Source organism: Tachyglossus aculeatus, chromosome 14, assembly GCF_015852505.1.
Source record: "Tachyglossus aculeatus isolate mTacAcu1 chromosome 14, mTacAcu1.pri, whole genome shotgun sequence".
Classification (NCBI taxonomy): Eukaryota; Metazoa; Chordata; class Mammalia; order Monotremata; family Tachyglossidae; genus Tachyglossus; species Tachyglossus aculeatus.
The window spans coordinates 21,023,546-21,049,270 of NC_052079.1; the positions used below are offsets into that span (position 1 = coordinate 21,023,546).

Below are 25,725 nucleotides of genomic sequence, written 5' to 3' on the forward strand. Positions count from 1 at the left end.
GGGCAGGGCAGGGCGCGCCGAGGCAGCCGGCTCCGAGAAGTGGGTCTCGGTGGGCAGGGCGGCGGAGGGGAGAGGAGCCGCGGCCGGGGCTGGAAAGGGGGGGCTCCCAAGTTGTCCCTCTCGGCGGGCGGGGACCGGGACGAGCGGAGGAGGAGGAGGAGGAGGAGGAGGAGGAGGGAAGGAAGGGGCCGCCAAGGGGGGGGGCCGGGGAGCCCCGCCGTCCGTCCCGGGCCTCCCCCCCCCACCCCCGGCCGGGCTCGTGGCTGCGGGGGCGGGGGGCGGGGGGAGGGACAGGGAGAGGCGCTGTGATCATGGCTCTGGACGGAGAGCGGGGGCAGGGACAGGACGGCGGCGGCGGCGGCGGCGAGGACAACAACAAGAAGAAGAAGAAGAGGAAAAAGAAGCGGAGGAACCGGGCGGAGGAGGAGGGGTGGCCGGGGCTGGATCGTCCCGGCGGGCCGATGGAGGCGGGGGGCCGGGGCCGGGGCGCGGGGGCCCCCGCTCCGCTCCCGTCCCGGTCGTCGGCGCGGGCCCGGCCCGGCCCCCAGCGGCTCCTGCTGGCCTTCGCCCTGTCCGTCCTGGCGCTGCTGCTGCTGGCCGCGCTGGCCGCGCTGCTCAGCCTGCGCTTCGACCCCTGCGCCGCCCGGACCGGCCCGGCGGGGGACGGAGGAGGAGGAGGAGGAGGGGAAGAGCGGGAGCGAGGCACCCCGGGCGGGGACGGAGGGGAGCCGGAGCCGGAGCCGGAGCCGGAGCAGGGCGCCGCGGGAAGGCGGGAAACCGAGGCAACCCCCCAGCCGGCCCCGGGGCCCGAGGAGGAGGAGGAGGAGGAGGAGGAGGAGGAGGAGGAGGGGGGGGGCGGCGGCGGCGGCCCCCGGGCCCCGCGTCCGGCTGCCCGCCCACCTGAAGCCCCTGCACTACCACCTGCTGCTGTCCGTCTTCATGGGCAACTTCACCCTGTCCGGGGAGGTGAGCGTGGAGGTGTGGTGCCGCGGCGCCACGCGCCACGTGGTGCTGCACGCCTCGCGGGTGGCCGTGCACCGGGTGCGGGTGGCCGAGGACCGGGCGGCGGGGGCCGTGCCCGTGGCCCGCCACTTCCTGCAGCCCCGGGCCCAGCTGCTGGTCGTCGTCCTCCGCCGGCCCCTGGAGCCCCGGAGGACCTACAACCTGCACATCGTCTACACCGCCCCCATCGAGAACGAGCTGCTCGGCTTCTTCCGCACCTCCTACCTCGTCCACGGCGAGAGGAGGTAGGCGGACGCCCCCCCCGCCCCCCCCGCTGACCCCGATTGGGCGCTCACTATGTGCCGAACGCTGTTCTGAGCGCCGGGGGGGGGGGGGGGGGGCGGGGGATACGAGGTGATCGAGGTTGTCCCACGGTGCGGGGGCTCCCCATTTTACAGGTGAGGGGACGGAGGCCCGGAGAAGTTAAGTCGCACAGCTGCTAAGTGGCGGAGCCGGGATTAGAACCCATTCATTCATTCAATCGTATCTATTGAGCGCTTACAGTGTGTAATGACCTTTATTAGGCGCTTACTATGTGCCAACCGCTGTTCTGAACGCCGGGAAGGTTCGTTTATTCGTTCATTCATTCATTCAATCGTATCTATTGAGCGCTTACAGTGCGTGATGACCTTTATTAGGCGCTTACTATGTGCCAACCGCTGTTCTGAACGCTGGGAAGGTTCGTTTATTCATTCATTCGATCGTATCTATTGAGCGCTTACAGTGTGTAATGGCCTTTATTAGGCGCTTACTATGTGCCAACCGCTGTTCTGAACGCCGGGAAGGTTCGTTTATTCGTTCATTCATTCATTCAATCGTATCTATTGAGCCCTTACAGTGTGTGATGGCCTTTATTAGGCGCTTACTATGTGCCAGCTGCTGTTCTGAACGCCGGGAAGGTTCGTTTATTCGTTCATTCATTCATTCAGTCGTATCTATTAAACTTACAGTGTGTGATGACCTTTATTAGGCGCTTACTATGTGCCAACCGCTGTTCTGAACGCCGGGAAGGTTCATTCATTCATTCATTCATTCAATCGTATCTGTTGAGCGGTTACAGTGTGTAATGGCCTTTATTAGGCGCTTACTATGTGCCAACCGCTGTTCTGAACGCCGGGAAGGTTCATTTATTCATTCATTCATTCATTCAATCGTATCTATTGAGCGCTTACAGTGCGTAATGACCTTTATTAGGCGCTTACTATGTGCCAGCCGCTGTTCTGAACGCCGGGAAGGTTCGTTTATTCGTTCATTCATTCATTCATTCATTCAATCGTATCTATTGAGCGCTTACAGTGTGTAATGGCCTTTATTAGGCGCTTACTATGTGCCAACCGCTGTTCTGGACTCCGGGAAGGTTCGTTTATTCGTTCATTCATTCATTCAATCGTATCTATTGAGCGCTTACAGTGTGTAATGACCTTTATTAGGCGCTTACTATGTGCCAACCGCTGTTCTGAACGCCGGGAAGGTTCATTCATTCATTCATTCATTCAATCGTATCTATTGAGCGCTTACAGTGTGTAATGGCCTTTATTAGGCGCTTACTGTGTGCCAACCGCTGTTCTGAACGCTGGGAAGGTTCATTCATTCATTCATTCATTCATTCAATCGTATCTATTGAGCGCTTACAGTGCGTAATGACCTTTATTAGGCGCTTACTATGTGCCAGCCGCTGTTCTGAACGCCGGGAAGGTTCGTTTATTCGTTCATTCATTCATTCATTCATTCAATCGTATCTATTGAGCGCTTACAGTGTGTAATGGCCTTTATTAGGCGCTTACTATGTGCCAACCGCTGTTCTGGACTCCGGGAAGGTTCGTTTATTCGTTCATTCATTCATTCAATCGTATCTATTGAGCGCTTACAGTGTGTAATGACCTTTATTAGGCGCTTACTATGTGCCAACCGCTGTTCTGAACGCCGGGAAGGTTCATTCATTCATTCATTCATTCAATCGTATCTATTGAGCGCTTACAGTGTGTAATGGCCTTTATTAGGCGCTTACTGTGTGCCAACCGCTGTTCTGAACGCTGGGAAGGTTCATTCATTCATTCATTCATTCATTCAATCGTATCTATTGAGCGCTTACAGTGTGTAATGGCCTTTATTAGGCGCTTACTATGTGCCAACCGCTGTTCTGAACGCCGGGAAGGTTCGTTTATTCGTTCATTCATTCATTCATTCATTCAATCGTATCTATTGAGCGCTTACAGTGTGTAATGGCCTTTATTAGGCGCTTACTATGTGCCAACCGCTGTTCTGGACTCCGGGAAGGTTCGTTTATTCGTTCATTCATTCATTCAATCGTATCTATTGAGCGCTTACAGTGTGTAATGACCTTTATTAGGCGCTTACTATGTGCCAACCGCTGTTCTGAACGCCGGGAAGGTTCATTCATTCATTCATTCATTCAATCGTATCTATTGAGCGCTTACAGTGTGTAATGGCCTTTATTAGGCGCTTACTGTGTGCCAACCGCTGTTCTGAACGCTGGGAAGGTTCATTCATTCATTCATTCATTCATTCAATCGTATCTATTGAGCGCTTACAGTGTGTAATGGCCTTTATTAGGCGCTTACTATGTGCCAACCGCTGTTCTGAACGCCGGGAAGGTTCGTTTATTCGTTCATTCATTCGATCGTATTTCTTGAGCGCTTACTGCGTGCGGAGCACTGTACTAAGCGCTTGGGAAGTCCAAGTTGGCAACATAACCCACGACCTCCCGACTCGGGCAGAGTCGGGATTCGAACCCATGACCCCGGGCTCTTTCCACTGAGCCACGCGGCTTCCGGGCGCTGGGAAGGCTCAGTCGGTCACTCGGCCACCCGGTCGTATTTACTGAGCGCTCACGGTGTGCGGTGACCTTAATTAGACTGTGAGCCCACCGTTGGGTAGGGACCGTCTCTATAGGTTGCCAACTTGGACTTCCCAAGCGCTTAGTACAGTGCTCTGCACACAGTAAACGCTCAATAAATGCGACTGATGATGATGATAATTGGGCGCTTACGATGTGCCAACCGCCGTTCCGAGCGCTGGAAGGTTCGGTCATTCATTCGATCGCATTTATTGAGCGCTTACAGTGTGCACTGACCTTTCTATTAGGCGCTTACTATGTGCCAACCGCTGTTCCGAGCGCTTGGGAGGTTCATTCATTCATTCATTCAATCGTATTTGCTGAGCGCTTACAGTGTGCAATGACCTTTATTAGGCGCTTACTATGTGCCAACCGCTGTTCCGAGCGCTTGGGAGGTTCGTTCACTTATTCAGTCATTCATTCATTCAGTTGTATTTGCTGAGCGCTTACAGTGTGCAATGACCTTTATTAGGCGCTTACTATGTGCCACCCGCCGTTCTGAGCGCTTACAGTGTGCGATGACCTTAATTAGGCGCTTACGATGTGCCACCCGCCGTTCCGAGCGCTGGGAGGTTCAGTCATTCATTCAATCTTATCTATTGGGCGCTTACAGTGTGCGATGACCTTTATTAGGCGCTTACTATGTGTCACCCGCTGTTCTGAGCGCTTACAGTGTGCGATGACCTTAATTAGGCGCTTACGATGTGCCACCCGCCGTTCCGAGCGCTGGGAGGTTCAGTCATTCAATCAATCGTATTTATTGAGCGCTTACAGTGTGCAGTGACCTTTATTAAGCGCTTACTATGTGCCAACCGCTGTTCCGAGCGCTAGGGAGGTTCATTCAGTCGTTCAATCGTATTTATTGAGCGCTTACAATGTGCAATGACTTTTATTAGGCGCTTACTATGTGCCAACCGCTGTTCCGAGCGCTGGGGAGGTTCATTCATTCATTCAATCAATCGTATTTATTGAGCGCTTACAGTGTGCAATGACCTTTATATTAGGCGCTTACTATGTGCCAACCGCTGTTCCGAGCGCTGGGGAGGTTCATTCATTCATTCATTCAATCAATCGTATTTATTGAGCGCTTACAGTGTGCAGTGACTTTTATTAGGCGCTTACTATGTGCCAACCGCCGTTCCGAGCGCTGGGGAGGTTCATTCATTCATTCAATCAATGGTATTTATTGAGCGCTTACAGTGTGCAATGACCTTTATTAGGCGCTTACTATGTGCCAACCGCTGTTCCGAGCGCTGGGGAGGTTCATTCATTCATTCATTCAATCAATCGTATTTATTGAGCGCTTACAGTGTGCAATGACTTTTATTAGGCGCTTACTATGTGCCAACCGCTGTTCCGAGCGCTGGGGAGGTTCATTCATTCATTCAATCAATCGTATTTATTGAGCGCTTACAGTGTGCAATGACCTTTATTAGGCGCTTACTATGTGCCAACCGCTGTTCCGAGAGCTGGGGAGGTTCATTCATTCATTCAATCAATCGTATTTATTGAGCGCTTACAGTGTGCAATTACCTTTATATTAGGCGCTTACTATGTGCCAACCGCTGTTCCGAGCGCTGGGGAGGTTCATTCATTCATTCATTCATTCAGTAATTCATTCATTCAATCAATCGTATTTATTGAGCGCTTACAGTGTACAATGACCTTTATTAGGCGCTTACTATGTGCCAACCGCTGTTCCGAGCGCTGGGGTGGTTCATTCATTCATTCATTCATTCATTCAGTCGTATTTATTGAGCGCTTACAGTGTGCAGAGCACTGTACTAAGCGCTTGGGAAGTACAAGTCGGCAACATATAGAGACGTCCCCTACCCAACAACAGGCTCACAGTCTAGAAGGGGGGCGGTTACCAGGTGATCGGGAAGAAGCAGCTCACCTCAAGCAAGGGATTATTTTCCCAACTTCCAAAGCAGGTACCCATTCATTCATTCCTATTTATTGAGCGCTTACTGTGTGCAGAGCACTGTACTAAGCGCTTGGGAAGTCCAAGTTTCCAACATATAGAGACGGTCCCTACCCAACAGCGGGCTCACACTCTAGCCCAGCTCACCAGCCTGTGGCAGGTTAAAGCACCTTCCTATTAATAATAATAATGATGGTATTTGTTAAGCGCTTACTATGTGCCAAACACTGTTCTAAGCGCTGGGGGGGGGATACGAGGTGATCAAGGTTGTCCCACGGTGTGGGGGCTCACTGCTTTAATCCCCATTTTACAGATGAGGGAACAGAGGCCCAGAGAAGTTAAATCACACAGCTGCTAAGTGGCGGAGCCGGGATTAGAACCCATTCATTCATTCAATCGTATTTATTGAGCGCTTACAGTGTGCAATGACCTTTATTAGGCGCTTACTATGTGCCAACCACTGTTCTGAACGCTGGGAAGGTTCATTTATTCATTCAATCGTATTTATTGAGCGCTTACTGTGTGCAGAGCACTGGACTAAGCGCTTGGGAAGTCCAAGTTGGCAACATAACCCATGACCTCTGACTCCAAAGCCCGTACTCTTTCCACTGAGGGGGGCGTCTAACAAATCCCCCTGCCCCCAGGCTGACAATATGGGCCGGGAGGGGCGTCTAACAACTAACGCCCGGGTTTGGGGGGAAGAAGGGGAGAGAGAAGAACGAGAATAGCGTGTGTGCCCCCCTGCTTCTTTAAAAATGCCTATTTTCCCCGGAGCCCCCCCCCCAAAAAACCCAATACGACCCCCCCTTACCTTGCCACTTTCAACTGGCCGTCAGTCTTTGGGCAGCTACTGGAAAGACTGGGCAACAGGCCCCGCAACTGGTCCAGACTGTTGCCAACTGGGCAAAGTTAGACCCCTTCATTCAGTCATTCAGTGGTATTTATTGAGCGCTGACTGTGTGCAGAACACTGTACTGAGCGCTTGGGAAGTACAAGTGTCTTTATTACGTATTTATTTCCATCCCCCGACCTGCGAGAGCGGGACGGGGAGAACTTTTCCAGGGGCAGCGCTCCAAGACGGAGAGTGGAGATGGGGAATTCCGAGGCTCCCAGGATCCCTTTCCAGCTTCCCAAATTGCGCGATTCCCAGGACGGTTGCGGCCTGTTTGGCAGGTGCCAGGATCAGAGATGAGCTTTGCCGTCCATCAGTCCGATGTGCTCTTGCCATCTGCGTTGGGGGGGTCTCCCTACATTTTGGAGGGGCTTCCTTGGCCAGGGATTCTTCCCCCTTCTTCTCCCCGCTCCAGGATATTCAGCGCCTTTTGAAAAAATGGCCTAAATGAAGCAGGTATCGACTATGATGTGGGAAATCAGAGTCAGCGTGGGATGGAGGGGAGACTTTCGAAAGCAGGATACAGTTACTGCTATATTGGAAGTTGGCCGAGTCCCAGAACATTCTAGGAATACAGGATTAATTTGTTTTGGGCAGAATCCTAAGATAGTTTTTTCCCTTAATAAAACATCACTTTCGGGTGAGGAACTGGGCATATTTTCAGGTTTGTTAAGTCAGGCTTTAAATCAATCAATCAATCAATCAGTCAATCAATAGTATTTATTGAGCACTTACTTTGTGCAGAGCACTGTACTAAGCGCTTGGGAAGGACAAGTTGGCAACATATACAGTCCCTACCCAACAGTGGGCTCACAGTCTAGAAGGGGGGAATGCATGGAATATTTAGTCTACAGACCTTTAGTAAATATAGTGCAGTCCACGTGTGTGGGGGAAAAAAAAAAACCACAAAAAACTTAAAGCAGCACATTCTCCTGAAAGTTGCTCAACATAATTGACACCACGTTAATACACGCACACACATGCCAACAACATTTCTTATATTGGAATGTGATTTTGTCACTATATCACTGGAAGATTTTTTTAATAAACCTGACAAAATCCCTCAGCCAGGGTTAAACTTTATGTGGTGTATTTTTCCTTCAAAGCATGAAGAGAAATGGAATATTAAAATACCATTTTACAAAAGGACATAGACAATAATAACGATGGCATTTGTTAAGCGCTTACTACGTGCAAAACACTGTTCTAAGCGATGAATTTACTCTGATTAATGGCCAGATGAAACTCTTCTTACTTATCCGAAACATTTGCTGATTCAGGAGGTAGGACGGCTTCTTTTGGGAAACTAGCAAAAAGTGGTGACATCTTTATGTAAATAATTCAAGACAAACAGAACTAGAGTTGCATTTTGATGTTAGCTTTACAGTGAAATGAGAACCTAGTCATACTTGATGTCTCCTAAGGTTAATAAAATGCATTCTCTCTGGAAAGAATATTGCCTGCATTCTTGAGCTAAATTACCTTTACCAGGCAAACCGGGAGACTTCTTGGAATACATAATTTACCTCAAATAGGTAAACAAGAGAAGATAAATTTTAAATTGGCTCATGGACTGATTGTTCCCATTCACGCTCTTAGCCTGCCACAAGCAAATGAACTATCTCTTAGAAACTGGAAGAGATCATTATTTCTTCTTCTTCTTCTACAAATCCAGACCACCATCAATAATAACGTTTATTGAACCGTTTGACTCGGAGTATCGGGCTAACACTGTAGATTAGAAGAATCAATCATGGTCCCTGCCCTTGAAGAGATTGCAGGCTTATGGGGGAAATGAAAAAATTTAGAAAAATGTGGATGTACACCAGATACAAAGTGCAAGAAGTAAAATACCTAAACATATAAATGCTACACGTGTATTCCGATTTTCAGAACTGTCCCGGTTATTTGATATCTACCCCAACCTTTCTACTCCAGCCTTTAGTACAGTGCTTGGTCCATAGTAAGAGCTTAACGAATCCACAATCGTTATAATAATTACTTCAAAATTGAATAGACAGAATAGATAGCATGAACTGGGAGGGGGGTGATAACGCAGGGATAAGGGTGTGTGTGAGTGTGTGTCTGTGTGTTTTTTTTGGGGGGTGTCAAGGACAGAGAAGCAGCGTGGGTCAGTGGAAAGAGTACGGGCTTTGGAGTCCGAGGTTCAAATCCCGGCTCTGCCACCTGTCAGCTGTGTGACTTTGGGCAAGTCACTTAACTTTCTCTGTGCCTCAGTTCCCTCATCTGTAAAATGGGGATTAAGACTGTGAGCCCCACGTGGGACCACCTGATCACCTTGTATCCCCCCAGTGCTTAGAACAGTGCTTTGCACAGTCAGTGCTTAACAAATACCATTATTATTATTATTATTATTAGTATTGTTTCATATAGCCTGGCAAGACTTGATGTGAGAGGTGGGTCACTAGCGCTTTGAAGGAGAAAGGCGTTCAGTTCAGCAAAACCGAGTGAGCAGGGGGATTCCAGAAGGGGTGACTTGTATGTGAAAAACACGTGCGGGAGGCAGTGAACCTCTTGGCTTGGGTGTAGCAAAGAGTTTGACTTGAGGGGCAGTTGGAAAAGAGGGCAGGTGGGAGGTAGGAAAGATTCAGTAATGGAGAGCCTTGAAGTTCTGCGGTCAGGAGTTGTAACCTAATGCAATCAGCAGTAGCAGGGACCAAGACAGACTTCTGAAGAGGAGAGTGATCTGATAAGATTGACATTTTGCTGCTGTTCATTCATTCATTCATCCAGTCATGTTTATTGAGTGCTTACTGTCTGCAGAGCACTGTACTAAGCGTTTGGGAAGTACAAGTCGGCAACATAGAGAGACGGTCCCTACCCAACAAGGGGCTCACAGTCTAGATGAGCAGCGTGGCTCAGTGGAAAGAGCGCGGGCTTTGGAGTCAGAGGTCAAGGGTTCGAATCCCGGCTCCGCCACATGTCTGCTGTGTGACCTTGGGCAAGTCACTTAACTTCTCTGAGCCTCAGTTACCTCATCTGTAAAATGGGGATTATGACTGTGAGCCCCACGTGGGACAACCTGATCACCTTGTATCCCCCCCAGTGCTTAGAACAGTGCTTTGCACATAGTAAGCGCTTAACAAATGCCACTATTGTTATTGTTATTGTTAGAAGGGGGAGACAGACAACAAAACAAAACATGGAGACAGGTGTCAAAATCGTCAGAACAAATAGAATTAAAGCGAGATGCACATCATTAACAAAATGAATAGGACAGTAAATATGTACGAGTAAAATAGAGTAATAAATCTGTACAAATATATATATATATACACAAGTGCTGTGGGGAGGGGAAGGAGGTAGGGTGGGGAGGAGGAGAGGAAAAAGGGGGCTCAGTCTGGGAAGACCTCCTGGAGGAGGTGAGCTCTCAGTAGGGCTTTGAAGGGTGAAAGAGAGCTAGCTTGGCTGATGTGTAGAGGGAGGGCATTCCGGACCAGGGGAAGGACGTGGGCCAGGGGTCGACGGCTGGGCGGGTGAGAATGAGGCCCAGTGAGGAGGTTAGCGGCAGAAGAGCGGAGGGTGTGGGCTGGGCTGGAGAAGGAGAGAAGGGAGGTGAGGAAGGAGGGGGCGAGGGGATGGACAGCCTTGAAGCTGAGAGTGAGGAGTTTTTGCTTGATGCGTAGGTTGATGGGCAGCCGCTGGAATTTTTGAGGAGGGGAGTGACATGCCCAGACCGTTTCTGCACAGAGATGATCCGGGCAACAGAGTGAAGTATAGACTGAAGTGGGGAGAGACAGGAGGATGGGATGCTGTTAATAGGGAGACTGGTGACAGAGCCCCGGCCAGGAGACTATGGCGGTAATCCAGTGGCAAAGGATAACTTGTCACTGCTCCTACTAGGTTGGAAGAATGGAATAATAATAATAACGATCATGATTTCATGTATTAAGCCCTTACTATGTGCAAAGCACTGTTCTAAGCGCTGGGGAGATAACAAGGTGATCAGGTTGTCCCAAGGGGGGGGCTCACAGTCTTCATCCCCATTTTACAGATGAGGTAACTGAGGCACAGAGAAGTCAAATGCCTTGCCCAAAGTCACACAGCTGACAGTTGGCTGAGCTGGGATCTGAACCCATGACCTCTGACTCCAAAGCCCGGGCTCTTTCCACTGAGCCATGCTGCTTCTCTGGAATGGAGGGGTTATGGTGAATCTGTGGTAATCAGCGTGACCAGGCCAAGGACAAGGGACCTTACGCTGGTTCCATATGATCCGCTGGGAAGAAGCAGGTCACCTCAAGCAAGGGATTATTTTCCTCACTTCCAAAGCAGTTACCCATCTGCCTGTGGCAGGTTAAAGCACCTTCCTAATAATAGTAATAATGATGGTATTTGTTAAGTGCTTCTTATGTGCCAAACACTGTTTTAAGCGCTGGGGGGAATATGAGGTAATCAAGTTTTTCCCACAGGGGAGGCACACCGTCTTAAGCCCCATTTTACAGATGAGGGAACTGAGGCACAGAGAAGTCAAGTGACTTGCCCAAAGTCACACAGCTGATAAGTGGCGGAGCTGGGATTAGAACCCATGACCTCTGACTCCCAAGCCCGGGCTCTTTCCACTGAGCCATGCTGAGCCATGCTGCTTAATAATAATAATAATAATGATGGCATCTGTTAAGCGCTTACTAGGTGCAAAGCAGTGTTTTAAGCGCTGGGGGGTTTTTGAGGTAATCAAGTTTGTCCCATGGGGGAGGCTCACCGTCTTAAGCCCCATTTTACAGATGAGGGAACTGAGGCACAGAGAAGTCAAGTGACTTGCCCAAAGTCACACAGCTGATAAGTGGCGGAGCTGGGATTAGAACCCATGACCTCTGACTCCCAAGCCCGTGCTCTTTCCACTGAGCCATGCTGAGCCATGCTGCTTAATAATAATAATAATAATGATGGCATCTGTTAAGCGCTTACTAGGTGCAAAGCACTGTTCTAAGCGCTGGGGAGGATACAAGGTGATCAGCTTGTCACATGTGGGGCTCACAGTCTTCATCCCCATTTTACAGATGACGGAACTGAGGCACAGGGAAGTCAAGTGACTTGCCTCAAGTCACACAGCTGATAAGTGGCGGAGCCGGGATTAGAACCCATGACCTCTGACTCCCAAGCTCGGGCTCTTTCCACCGAGCCACGCTGCTTCTCCATTAGTAGACCATTGCTCATCTATCTAATGACTTAGTCTAGACTAAGTCTAGTCTAGACTAGCGCTTAGACTTCAATGCTTAGAACAGTGCTTTGCACATAGTAAACGCTTAATAAATGCCATCATTATTATTATTATTATTAATAATGGAAATTGGCCTTCAAGGTCCTCCCATGGTCTTCCTTAAGAGACAATTAGCCTTTCATTAATTAACACTTGCCTTTGTCCATAATCAATCAATTCTATTCATTGAGCACGTACTGTGTGAAGACCATTGTACTAGGAGCTTGGAGGAGTATGATAAGACAGAGCTGTATGTTCCCTACCCCTAGAGGGGGAGACTGATATTAATATAAATAAATAATTGATAACGTGTAATTTATAGATTTGTACCTAAGTGCTACGGGGCTGGAGGTGGGGTGAATGCCAAATGCGCAAAGGTCACAGATGCAAATGCACAGATGATGCAGAAGGGAGAGGGCTAAATAACCCACATTAATCAGGGATAAAAGACCACAGTTGACCCTGGAGGGATGTATAGACACAATTTCTGTTCCCCTTTTGAAGAGGTTCCCATCATCGTGGCCGGGGTCAGAATGTGGCGACCAAAGCACAACGCCTCAAGCCGGATGGGATGCATCCCATCTCCCGTTGTTGTCAGCGTTACCCTCCCCTCTCTGCCGTCACTGATCCCAGACGCCGCTTGCCTTCACCTGCTCCTCCCTACTCCAGGTGCATGAAAGGCTACGGAGTCTGGAATTAGAAGTTCCCTGGCCTTCCTCTCAAGTAACAGGGAGAGAGAAAGGAGAGGCCAAGAGACTCAGAGGGACAGAAGTTGCTGTTCCCAGATCTACCTTGTAAGATCCTGAGGAAAAGGGATGGACAACCACGCCCGTCTGGCTGCAGTGAGAACGGTGAGAGCCAGTGAGCTGCAGAGGAGAAAAGGTCTTTTCACCAAAACTTTCACACTGACACCGGAAGCTAGGGCAGTCAGGGGGAAAAAAGACGGTGCGAGGCATGAGCTTATCACCCTTAGGTGTGGGAATTTGTTGAGGCCTGATAAAATAGCATTTAATATTTTCAAAGTGCTTTTTTAGTTGCTTTACAAGAATCTACCAATGAATCCCTTACACTACTCTCCTTAGTCTTTTTTTTTAAAAAAAACCCTATTATAATGATGCCCTAGAAAACCATTTGAATAGTTTAAATGCTATGATGAGCAAGAATTTACCCTCTCTCTTTTGATAAGAGCAACCAAAATAATTGAATACGCAAAGCGGGAAGCAATTATGCACATCAAGTTCTGTTTTCAAAACACATTTATCCACATATGGATCGCTTCCTACATACATATTGTTAGCATTACTGCATTATGTTTTTGTTTTACTAAACAGTTATTTTACAAAATAGAGCACTCACTTGTTTATGGTTACCAGTGCTCAGCAGAAGTTCTTCTTTACAGAAGTGGCACCCAGATTTAATGACTCGCTGAAGTTCGTAAAAATGCTCCTGCTAAACAATGGGCCTTCTTCATTTAAAACGTCCCCCTGCAGAGTAATATTAGGCCTTGTGGAATAACACGCTGACCTTTCGAAAGGAATACGGGCAAGTGTAACTGTTTCATGAGTAGTAACACGGATCGCCATCAAGTTCAGCAACTGTAAACATCTCAAAAACCGATTTCTCTTCATTGAAGTGAGCCAGGGATACTTCTTTGAAACTTCTCTTTAGCCCTTTTTGGCACTTTTATGCCTGATTAAGAATAATCACGGTACCTGTCAAGTTGCAATTTCCGTAAGAGAACTTTTAACATCATGTCTCACTTATTCTGTACATTTGCGGTACGTAGAGCTGGCCAGACCAAAACAAGTTCAAATGCTTCCTGCCTATGGGAAGCTTTTTCTGCTTTTGGTCAAACAATACAACCAACCAGTAGTCAGGTTCATCGGGGATTCCAGAGTAAAAGTCGTGAATCAGTTCTGAATATTGTAGTAACTGTGTCTTGCAGATATTTGTTTTCTCGCTATAATTATTTTTATCTTTTTGATAAAAGATATAATAAAATCTGCAAAACTGTGTCTTGCAGATATTTGTTTTCTCACTATAATTATTTTTATCTTTTTGATAAAAGATATAATTATTTTGACCTTTTTGAAAAGACAAATGAAGGCAATAAAGGAAAAGTGATTTGGCATAACATTATAATTTATTGGCAATATCCGATCAACTATAATGCATTATTTCTACTGAATGCTATCATAATGACCTGTACCCAATGAGTTCGCCTATCGAACTTCCGCATAAATGAGAAGAAATCAATTGCACATACCCTTTGGAGACAAAACACGGCTTTTGTACTCCTCGACTCCACCGAAACATCAAAATAGACAAGTCGTTTAGAAAACTAAAGAATTTTTCCTGGAGAGAAGATAATTAGAATGCCTTAAAATTGTCCACGGTCTTCGGGGGATGTTGAAATGACATTGTTAAGAGTGTCACTCCTGGATGCAAAAGACCCAAAACTTCTTGATAGTCATATAGGGATTCATTACGGGATAAGAACGGTTTTGGGTAAGATTAGCAAGGACAAGAGAAAAATGGTGATTAAAACAATCCCGCCGGCCACCCCTTTTCATTTTTATATTCTGAGGCCTTGTTTATTTCACATTCACGTTCTTTGCTAAAATGTTTATTTATCCGCATATATTTTTTAACATTCTTCAGTTTGAACAGAAAGTTTTAATTTTACAAAATCAAATCCGCCCCGATGCAATGTATGACTGTTCATAAATCAGCATTTGATAAAAGTACAAAGACAGGGCTGAGTCATAGTTCTTCTACACCTGGTTGTTGAGGATTTCCTGACTATCAAATTTATATTCTCCTGTGATATTTTTCAGGCACCAGATCATGAAATGAGTGTTTCCTCATTTAGACATTGTAACAGTATTTACAGAGCTTTCTGTTTGTGTATCCACTGCAGTACCATTGTGTTTGAACTAATTAAAATTTTTAATTGAAAATAAAATGATCAGTTTTAGCTTGGTTAACAGATTAAGTAAATGCACTAAAGATTGACTGAAAAGCAAAGCAAATAGAATTAATTGTTCCTTCCTCGTGTGACTGTATCTGGATTTATTAATTACTCATTTAACCAGGATGCAAGAATTTATGAACTCCTGTCTGATAACTTTCATGACGTCAAAAATCCTTTCATTTTTTTTTCCTAATAGAATCTGGTTGGAGTTAGGGTACCAGGCTCAAAAACAAAAATAATCCTTTGAGGTAATTTCATTATAGAACACCGTATGCAAAGTGGGAATCTAAATATGTGTCTGTTGGATTTTAAATGATCAGTCATTTAGGATCTTAAACTGAATGTAGAATTGCACACACAAATGCTATTTTCTCCTCTCATATGCAGTGTTGCTCCAAGCTAGAATATTCTCCCATTCCCATCGCTATTTCCCCCCTCAGTTCCTACACCTGGTTGGAAGGAAGAATCGCTGACAGTGAGCCAGCAAGCCAGGCATTGATTGCGCACTCAGGATTGGCTTCTTGTAAAACTACTTATTTCCGCATCTTTGGGGTGCCACGTGACATGCCCCCCACGCATGCCTTCATCAAAGGACGGGCGATTCTGCTTATTCAAAGAGCCATCTATTCTGGACATGAGGTTTGGGTGCAACTCTCCCTCCCCTCTATGAGCTGAGAGCACGAGAATACTTTATTCAACAACACTTGATGGCAGAATCTGTTGGCAACAACAATCATTCCTTTATTGGCCAAAGCAGCAACAACCAAACTTACGCACTTCTTCAAGGTGCAGACAAAAGCAAAAAGGGTCATATTTTCAACCAAAGCGACCAGTCGGTATATAGAACATCCTCTGATTCTGCAATGAAAGGGAGGTGGCGATGGGAAGAAGGGATTTGCAACTTTTCTTTGCTCCGTATGTTTCAGGATTGGTCGAGAGCTCTTTATTTCAACCCGGGCAGCTGGATTTAGCGATTCAGTTCCTGCACTCTTCAGCATGCCGTCTGATCGTCTGGGTGTCTACCCAATTTACGGCTGCTGTCAGGAAGTCCTAGTGGGTCTGGTCTGCTTCCTTTAACTCACTGCCAGCCTGCCTACCGGTATCGGTCCTTGATGATATCAGAGAAATGGTCACTGACCAGTAGGAGAAAAATCTCTATTTAGACTCTTCCCAAATATTCTGGGACCCTACCCAAAAGATCGGAGCCTGCTTCCATTGGTTAAGGTTGGTTTACACAGGCAGGCTGACTGTTTCTGATCAGAGACCCTCTCGGTCTGGGAGGAGACCACCCCCAAGTGTTCAGAGGCTGTCTCTAATACCCTTTGGTTAGGGTTCATGCCCAGTCATTAGCAAACTACCTCTAATTCAGACCCAAATCAGTTGAGGACTAAGCTGGCGAAGTGGAAACCCTTCCCAATTGGTAGGGGGCTGTCTCTAATTGATCAGAATCTTATGCCGATCAGAGAACTCTTGATCAGTCTTTGTCAACTATGATTAATCAGGGTAGTCATCCCTGGTTAGTCAGGGTACGATTAAGGAGGCTTGGTTGGAAAATCTGTGCTTTGATCTGTAAACTGGGTTAGGACGATGGCTCCGGCATCTCCTGGGCAGTCTCTGGGGCTATTCTAAGGGCCCACAACTCCACAAATGCACTCTGTTTCTGCTCAGCACCCTTGCCTTTGAATGTTTGTTTAATGCTGAGTGTTAGCCCTGACCTGAATAGATTTGAGTCACAGGACCATTTTGGGTGAAAAAACAATCTTCCCAAATTATGCTGGTCCTCTGTAGAAGTAGATAATAAGAAAATCAATGCTATTTATTGAGTCCTTATTGTATAAAGCAGTTGGACTACATTGGAAAGAGGCTATAATGGGAATAGAAAATCTAGGTCCTGCCTTCCAGGAACTTTTAATGTCTCTGCAGAGAAAGGCTGAAACATGAACAAATGCTCCAAAATTATATAGAACACAAATGTTGGATATCTAGAAACACGAGACCAACATCGATCAATCAAGCCATCAATGGTGTTCTTTGATTGTTTAATGCTTGCAGAGCACTGTACTAAGCTCTTGGGAGAGTATAGTGCAATAGAGTTGGCAGGCATGATTCCTGCCCTCAAGGAGCTTACAGTAGAGTGTGGGAGGGGGGAGGGGGGAGCCAGGGGCAAACCTTAAAATAAATTACAGATAGGTGAAGCAGCAGTGTCAAAGTATATGTACACACGTGCTGTGAATATCAGTATATTGAGTTATTATTATACCTTTTTCAGAAATATAAACCAAAAACTAAGGGGTTTCCTGATGGGCAGAGTCAAATGGACCTAATAGAGGCAGGCTTCAAGGAAGAGTGACAAGTTTAGTGCCTTTCAAATGTCGGAGAGATTTGCCTTGGCACAAAGAATAGTGGCCAAAATCTAGCGGGGAATTAATGGGTGGGAAAGTGAAATGGAGGCGAAACTGAGGGAAAAAATAAAGTTTGCTCGACTGGAGAAAGAGGCATGGGCTGTGGGGTTTTGGGAGTTGACACTATTTAGGTTGAGTGGACAGTTGGTGGAGAGCATTGAAGTCCCCAGGTAGGAATTGTAATTTGATTTGCGAGGCAGTTAAGAGCAAGGTTGGAGTTAGTACTTTGACAGCTTTGAGCAAACTGGTATTTCACATGGTTCCAAGGATGGTGGTGGGCGTGGTGTAATAAAAAATGAAATAACTTGAAGGTAGACAGGGCCCCTTTTTTTACTTCCTCTCCCTAATTCTTCTTCCTTCCCCTCTTTTTATTTTCTCTCCCTGATTCTTCTTCCTGTTTTTCCAGCCTGGAGTTACAAAATACCAACTTGTCTGAGGTCAGCAAATATCCGCAGTATTGGGGGGAAATGGGAGTTCAGGGCGAGGAATAATCTCAGGTTTTCTAAGTATTCTATCAATCGTGGGGAAGAGAGGAGATCAGGGAAAGATTGGCCCTTCAACCTGGCAGATTTTGGCTACTTCCTGCTGTGCCTGCTCCTAAGCCAGCTCTGGTTAACAGCTGTTTTTGGTTACTGGGAGGGAGTGTGTCTCAGTCAGAATGGCGCTTGAGAGAAATTATTCTTGCCACTGCGTGGAGGACTGGAGTGGGAGGAGTGGAATGGGAGTGGGAGCTAGTCAGAAAGCTGCAACCCAGCACGGAGACTTGACTGGGCTGTGGTTGTGGCAGTGGAAAAGGTAAGAGAAGCAGCGTGGCTCAATAGAAAGAGCATGAGTTTTGGAGTCAGAGGTCATGGGTTCAAATCCCGGCTCCACCACCTGTCAGCTGTGTGACTTTGGACAAGGCACTTAACTTCTCTGGGCCTCAGTTGCCTCATCTATAAAATGGGGATTAAAACTGCGAGCCCCCAGTGGGGCAACCTGATCACCTTGTAACCTCCCCAGTGCTTTGAACAGTGCTTTGCACATAGTAAGCGCTTAACAAATACCATCATTATGATAAGCTCAGATGCATCTGACAGCTCGTACTGAGGAAGAGCTTGAATGACACAGGGTTGGACTGAATATGAGGACACGAAGGAAAGGGTGTGCCACATTTGTAGCCTGGAGAATCAGGAGAGTTGTAGCCATTTGCAGTGGGAGGGGAATTGGGAGAGGCTGAGGTAATACTGGGATATCCCACTTTTAGACATACTTATCCAAAGATGGTGGAGGGTCTTCCATCTGGAGAAAAGAAAAATCTGAGACTGGGGATAGAGATGAATGCTCAGGGTTGGAACTGTAGATTTGTGAGTTGTCAGAATGCCCATCAAAATCAAAACCACGTGAGCAGATGAGAGTTACAATGTCTCAAGGACATGCTCCATTATACTCCATTATACCATTATAATGGAATCTGTTCCATTATATTTTCCCAAGCATCTAGCACAGTGCTCTGCACATAGTAAGGGCTCAATAAATGCCATCGATTGGTTAATTGCACTGCAGGCAGGTAGTGAGACCAGCGCAAGTATTTTATTCAGAAATCAAAGAATATCTGTAAGCAACTGGCTTGCGTGTGATTGCCAGGGTGAGCTTAAAGTGTCTCATCCATCTGGGAGAGGTCCCGTCGGAACAAAAATAAGCAATGGAGGTTACCACTCTTTCCTTGTAGCCATTCCGTCGAGGAAAGATTCTTTCTTCCAAGATCCAATTGCTGCCAAATCCTGGTTCAGTCAGAAACTTAAAAAGCGAGACAACTCAGACTCCTATTCCAGGCACGGGTCGTTGATCTTTTTGATGGGCATGCCTTGATTTATTGGTATTATTACCCTTCTGTGGTTAGGGGACTTATGCATTATCTTGTTCCAAACTTTATGGTACTGACTCTGCTCTGTTCCCACACTAAGTGCAACATCCTCTTCCATCAAAAGGTCAGCTCATCCTGACCTCAGGGCAGACATGCTGAATCAGTTGGTGGCTTGGATGCTTCACTGGCCGCCGAGTTCTTATTTCTTGGTTCCTGTCATATCCGGTTGATTTATTTCCATTACTTTCTCTCTGAGGATGGGTTGTTACCACCGCCACTTCCTGCAGCTTGCTAATATTGTATTTCTCATCATCACAGCTTTTAAATGTTAGGGCTTTTTTGGTAACAATCATGTGAGCTTGGAATAGGCTAATTTTGCTTATCTATACTTGCATACATTCTTCGGTCAAGAGCCAGTTAAATTGGAGCTGTGCCCTCCACTCATTACATTAGACAAAATAGGAGCGTCCATGTTATGAGAGTTACGTGTTTCATACTATAAATTGGCCTCGTTGAATACGAAGGACTACTGTGTAGATACTACAGATTGTGTATATAATGACAGTTCCTGTTCTCCCCTGTGTAGAGAGGCACAGAACTTCACAGGTGTTTCCCTCTGAGAGAATCCTTCCAGGGGAAACATATCTTGTTCGCCGAGCTGGATGCAGTGCTGTTAAACACTGTCCTCTCACGATGCTCACTCCTGTTCACTCTGGCCTAGGCATCAGAGGGACCCTGACCAAAATACTGAACAATCTCTGTTGCTGCCAGCGGTCATCAGATAAACCATTTGTCTTCTTTATTTGCCTCACCTCCTTTAATCTTATATCCTGGCTCCTAGGAAAATGGATAGTGAAGGCCATCACTGGCATCCCTTGAGAGGAAGGTGGGACGAGTGTAGAAAAAAAGGCAGAGGACACTGATTTGGGAGTCAGAGAGGGATCTAGGGTGGGATAAGGACATGATTTAATTGTGGGCAGGGTGAGTGGGGAAGGGGAACGAGGGAAACGGGAGGAGGGCAGGGAGAGTAACAGTAAAAAAATGGGCTCCGTAGGCATCAGCTGGAAACTACAGAGAGAACCAGGCCCCTGACCGACCATAACTAACTAGCCCTCAAATGTGGCACCGTTTTGGGGTTGGGCTGGAGATGGGCTGGGAGTCAGCCGATTGCTTTACTCCAGTGGCGATCGAGCCCATTGTCTGTGCGGCATTGTCGAGAATGTCTCCCTGTTGAGGGTGTGTCGGTGATACTTGAGGTGGTGGCTAGAGGAGCGAGTTGGAATGAATGGCAGAGCTCATATTCTGCACTGACCCCCACCGGGGCCGCTACTTCAGTGGAGAATCGGATGGGATGCCGAGGGCACTAACCAAGCTTGGAGACATACCAGAGCATCAGGCTCAATCCAGTTTGCAGATATTTCGCTCCAACATCACAGATAAACCATTCCTTTATATATCTCTCTGACAGGCACTGGTATTTCTTCATCAATCATCATCATCAGTGGTACTTATTGAGCACTTAGAACAGTGCTTTGCACATACTAAGCGCTTACTAAATGCCATGACTATTATTATACACAGAGCACTGTAAATAAAAATGAAAATTGAAAAATCACAGTATTGTGGTAAAGAGAAGCACCAAAGAAGAAAGTTGATAGTCACTGAATTTCTAATTAAAGTCTTTGACAGGCCAGCAGAAAGCCCACAGTCTTGCTAAATAACTGACTGCATAACCTCACTACCTACTGACTTCTGCGTCTGTGCAAAATTACAAGTTATGGTGAAGAACAACTTAGAATAGAAATACAATATTATGAAACACAGAAGGACACAGCTCAACTCTTTCAAATCAAAATAGATGCTTTCTTAAGAACTGAGTTATACTTTGGTCATGTAAAATTACTTGCCTGACTACACTGATATCCGTTTAGGCTCAGCTGTAAGCGCTTAGTACAGTGCTCTGCTCTGCACACAATAAGCGCTCAATAAATACGATTGAATTGAATGAATGAAAGGTGTCTACATGTTCCAGAGTAAAATTCCCATTTTTAAAGTATATCTTCAATAAAAAAGTTGGAGTTTTCCTTTTAAATGTCATGTTTGCAAAACCTTTACCTATGCCACTTTCCTTGGGAAAGATGGAAAATTATTGTTATTATTATTATATATAATATATTGTTATTATTACTCAAATAATAATAATAATGACAACATTTATTAAGTGCTTACTATGTGCAAAGCACTGTTCTAAGTGCTGGGATGGCTACAAGGTGATCAGGTTGTCCCACGGGGGACTCACAGTCTTAATCCCCATTTTACAGATGAGGTAACTGAGGCCCGGAGAAGTTAAGCGACTTGCCCAAAGTCACACAGCTGACAAGTGGCGGAGCCGGGATTTGAACCCATGACCTCTGACTCCAAAGCCCGGGCTCTTTCCACTGAGCCATGCTGTTTCTCAAATCATTGTTACACCTATAGAGAAGCAGTGTGTCTCACTGAGTTCCATATTCATCATGCTAATGTGATGCAGCGTGATTCAAAGACTTACAAGCAGTTAATACACACATAATCAGGAGGGGAAAGCCAAGACCTATGGGGCATTCAAAGTGAACATATGTCATAGCGCACACAGAAAGGCTGAATACATAATTGGGAACGGAGGCCACAGAGAACCTCCGGAGAGTCATGAAATCCTAGGTTTAACTGAAGACTTCGCTTTTGTGTCTCATATTATTGTTCTGATACTCCTTGGTTTCTTTCGCTTCCTCAGTTGCAATGTAGAAAATGAAACAGGGCAAGAGAAGTTCTTATTTACCAGTACCATATGATGCCAATGATCTGCTTCTTAGTAGAGTGCATTGTTTTATCTTACAGGCGTTTGCTCTAAGGCAGAAAGTCCCTTGAAAACTTTGATTGTTTGAGAAATACATTATATTTCAATTGCCCTTCTTGCTGCCTATTTGCTTCTGCCTGGTTCAGAAAAAAAATGGCTATCTTGCAGGTCGGAAAAGCCCTTTATCTTAGAAGGAGCAGCATCTATTATGCCTACAAGTCAAGCTAGAGATGTAATGGATCCTCTCTTTTCCTTGTGCTCCAGGTTCCTTGGCGTTACGCAGTTCTCTCCTACGCATGCCAGAAAGGCCTTACCTTGCTTTGATGAGCCCATCTACAAAGCTACTTTCAAAATCAGCATCAAGCATCAAGCAACCTATATATCTTTATCCAATATGCCAGTGGAAACGTCCGTGATAGAGGAAGATGGATGGGTTACGGATCACTTTTCTCAAACCCCTCTCATGTCCACGTATTACTTAGCCTGGGCCGTGTGCAACTTCACATTCCGAGAGACTACCACGAAGAGTGGAGTTATAGTAAGTAATTATCCATGTTTGTGGTTTCAGTTTAATTGTGCTGTGGGGGAAATGTACCTCTCCAGAAAGTAACCAGTAGGTGTTCTATCCTAGAACTGCTAACGATGGCTATTCTATTTCCAGTAGTCTGTCTTGGAACATGTCAGATATCCACCAAATTGAGTCTTTTATATTTCTGTCAATTTTAGATACCAGCACTCAGAGGAACTAAACAAAACCTGAAGTAAAATGGAAAAATGAGCTGCGTTAATGGTCCACTTCAGAGTCTTCTAGCCATTTTTATTTCATCCTTTTTGAGGAGTTTTCCACGCATTAAAATACACTGATTAGGGAGGAGTAGCAGCATTGTGCTAGAGAATACTGATTTGCAGTTTTGAATTATTCTGGTGATGGTTGATCCTTCCTCTGGGTTACGTCCTCACTAGACCTTGCTAGTGATGGAGCACTGAGACAGGCCATTTCCCTCCACAGCTAAACAGTCCTGACGATTAACTCGGTTTACTGCTGCCTATTAGCTTTTCCTTGCCAAGGACGTTTTCTTAAAAGTACAAATGCTTCCACCCAATTTGCCAGTTGCTAAAGGACCCAAGTGTAAAATCAGAAATGTTCTGCTTTAGGTTAGTGGTTGCTTTTCAGTAGAGGTAGCAGCCAGAGGCACTTGTAAATCACTTTGAAATGTCAGTTCAGCAAGTTCTCGTTTTTATATTTAAAATATACAACGCGTTATGAAAAGAAAATATATTTTACACATTTGACCAGTGTCAACAAAGGTCATGAAGACGGGAAGCATGATTTCTGGTTATATCCTCAACTGTCCCAGACCAAAAGTCATGTCGATTTAGGACATGTTTTCATTTCTGTTTATCAGTTGTGGAAATGTATTTCAGTGTACTTCATTTCCAATGGTGAGAGCCTATCAGTGAGTGTGAGTCAGGCTGAAAGGACAGAGGAGATTGACACTGGCTAACACAGTGTTTTCTCTTGTGGACAGATGCTTGCCGACTCTTAATTTGTCCAATTCAGGGTTCGTTTCTGTTTCTGACTCAGTCTCCTAGCATCCTGATCTTCGTAAAATGTTTGCTCGGGGAGAGAAACCCCTCTCCCAGTGGTTACCTGTCAGTTTAGTCTGTTGCCGTGGTGATCTCCTCACAGTCCACTGTCACGTCACTCATTGTTTGAGACTAGGTTCCACTGTGTCTCTGAATCATTTATTCTGCCCTCTTGATCTGCATGGGAACTTTTCAGTTCACCACACGACAACAGTTTGGGAATCTTGCTTTTATCCATTCTCCTCTCATGCTCATCGACTGGAACTAGTTTGTAACGATTGCTTTGAACACGAAGTTTTGGTCGTAGCCCGCAAACTTCGCTCCTCTGTGTACCACGATCTTGTCTATCTCCCCGCCGACCTCTCATCTGTGTCCTGCCTCTGGCCTGGAATGCCCTCCCTCCTCCTATCTGACAGATAATTACTCTCCCCTCCTTCAAAGACTCATTGAAGGCACATCTCCTCCAAGAGGACTTCCCTGATAAAGCCCTCTTTTCCTTTCCTTCCACTCCCTTTTGTACTGCCCTGACTTGCTCCCTTTATTCCCTTGTACATTTCTATCCTACTCTTGTACATTTCTATCCTACTTATTTTATTTTGTTGGTATGTTTGGTTCTGTTCTCTGTCTCCCCCTTTTAGACTGTGAGCCCACTGTTGGGTAGGGACTGTCTCTATGTGATGCCAATTTGTACTTCCCAAGCGCTTAGTACAGTGCTCTGCACATAGTAAGCGCTCAATAAATACGATTGATTGATTGATTGATTGATTGATTCACCCCCTGCCCAGTCCCACAGCACTTATGTATGCAGGGCACTGTACTAAGGGGCTGGGCGGGTGCGTGGCTCAGTGGAAAGAGCCCGGGCTTGGGAGTCAAAGGTCGTGGGTTCAAACTCCGGCTCCACCAATTGTCAGCTGGGTGACTTTGGGCAAGTCACTTCACTTCCCTGGGCCTCGGTGACCTCATCTGTCAAATGGGGATGAAGACTGTGAGCCCCACGTGGGACAACCCGATCACGTATCCTCCCTAGCGCTTAGAACAGTGCTTTGCGCATAGTAAGCGCTTAACAAGTACCATCATTATTATTATTATAGCGCTCTGTATGCAGGGCACTGTGCTAAGGGGTTGGGAGGGTGCAGTAGGGTAGATGCCTTTCCTGCCCACAAGGAAAACCCGGTCTAGAAAGCAGACAGGAAAATAAATAAATACAGGGAACATTATTTAACAACTCTGTTACGTTCATACTCAGAATAATAATGATGGCATTTCTTAAGCGCCGACTATGTGCAGAGCACTGTTCTAAGCGCTGGGGAGGTAACAAGGTGATCAGTTTGTCCCACGGGGGTCTTAGCAGTGTGGCCCAGTGGAAAGATCACGGGCTTTGGAGTCAGAGGTTATGGGTTTGAATTCCGGCTCCGCCACATGTTTGCTGTGTGACCTTGGGCAAGTCACTTAACTTCTCTGAGCCTGTTACCTCATCTGTAAAATGGGGATTAAGACTGTGAGCCCCACGTGGGACAACTTGATCACCTTGTATCCCCCCACCCAGCGCTTAGAACAGTGCTCTGCATATAGTAAGCGCTTAACAAATGCCATCATTATTATTATTATTATGTACATGTCTGTCATTTATTTATTTATATTAACGTTTGTCTCCCCCTGTAGACTGTACTCTCATTGTGGGCAGGCAATGTGCCTGTTGAATTGTTAAATTGAACTCTCCCAAGTGCTCAGTACAGTGCTCTGCACACAGTAAGCACTCAATAAATAATAGTAATAATAATAATGGTATTAAGTGCTTAGTAGGTGCCAAGCACTGTTCTAAGCACTGGGGTAAATACAACGTAATCAGGTTGTCCCACATGGGGCTCACAGTCTCCATCCCCATTTTACAGCTGAGGTAACTGAGGCACAGAGAAGTGAAGTGACTTGCCCAAAGTCACACCGCTGACAGGTGGCGGAGTCGGGATTAGAACCCATGACCTCTGACTCCGAAACCTGGGTTCTTTCCACTGAGCCACGCTGCTTCCCTTGAGCCACGCTGCTTCTCTAACGCTTCTCTAGTCAATAAATATGATTGACTGACTAAAGACTAACCTTTCACTCTAAGGTTTAAATTCTCCCGGCCCATCCCACCTCTCACTCGAAGAGAAGAGGGGTAATTAGTAGTTTAGTCATTCTTGCAGCTGCCGA

At 46.2% G+C, this 25,725-nt stretch overlaps 1 protein-coding gene across 1 annotated transcript in view; it reads left to right on the top strand.

The window, feature by feature from the left end:
* Positions 1–461: 461 nt before the first annotated feature.
* Positions 462–25,725, top strand: part of TRHDE (thyrotropin releasing hormone degrading enzyme) — a 455,067-nt gene continuing 429,803 nt past the window's right edge. Inside the window, exons 1-3 of the mRNA XM_038756056.1 lie at positions 462–782; positions 859–1,247; positions 22,213–22,486. Coding sequence (XP_038611984.1) covers positions 462–782; positions 859–1,247; positions 22,213–22,486 — 984 coding nt within the window. The remainder of the gene's footprint in view (positions 783–858; positions 1,248–22,212; positions 22,487–25,725) is intronic.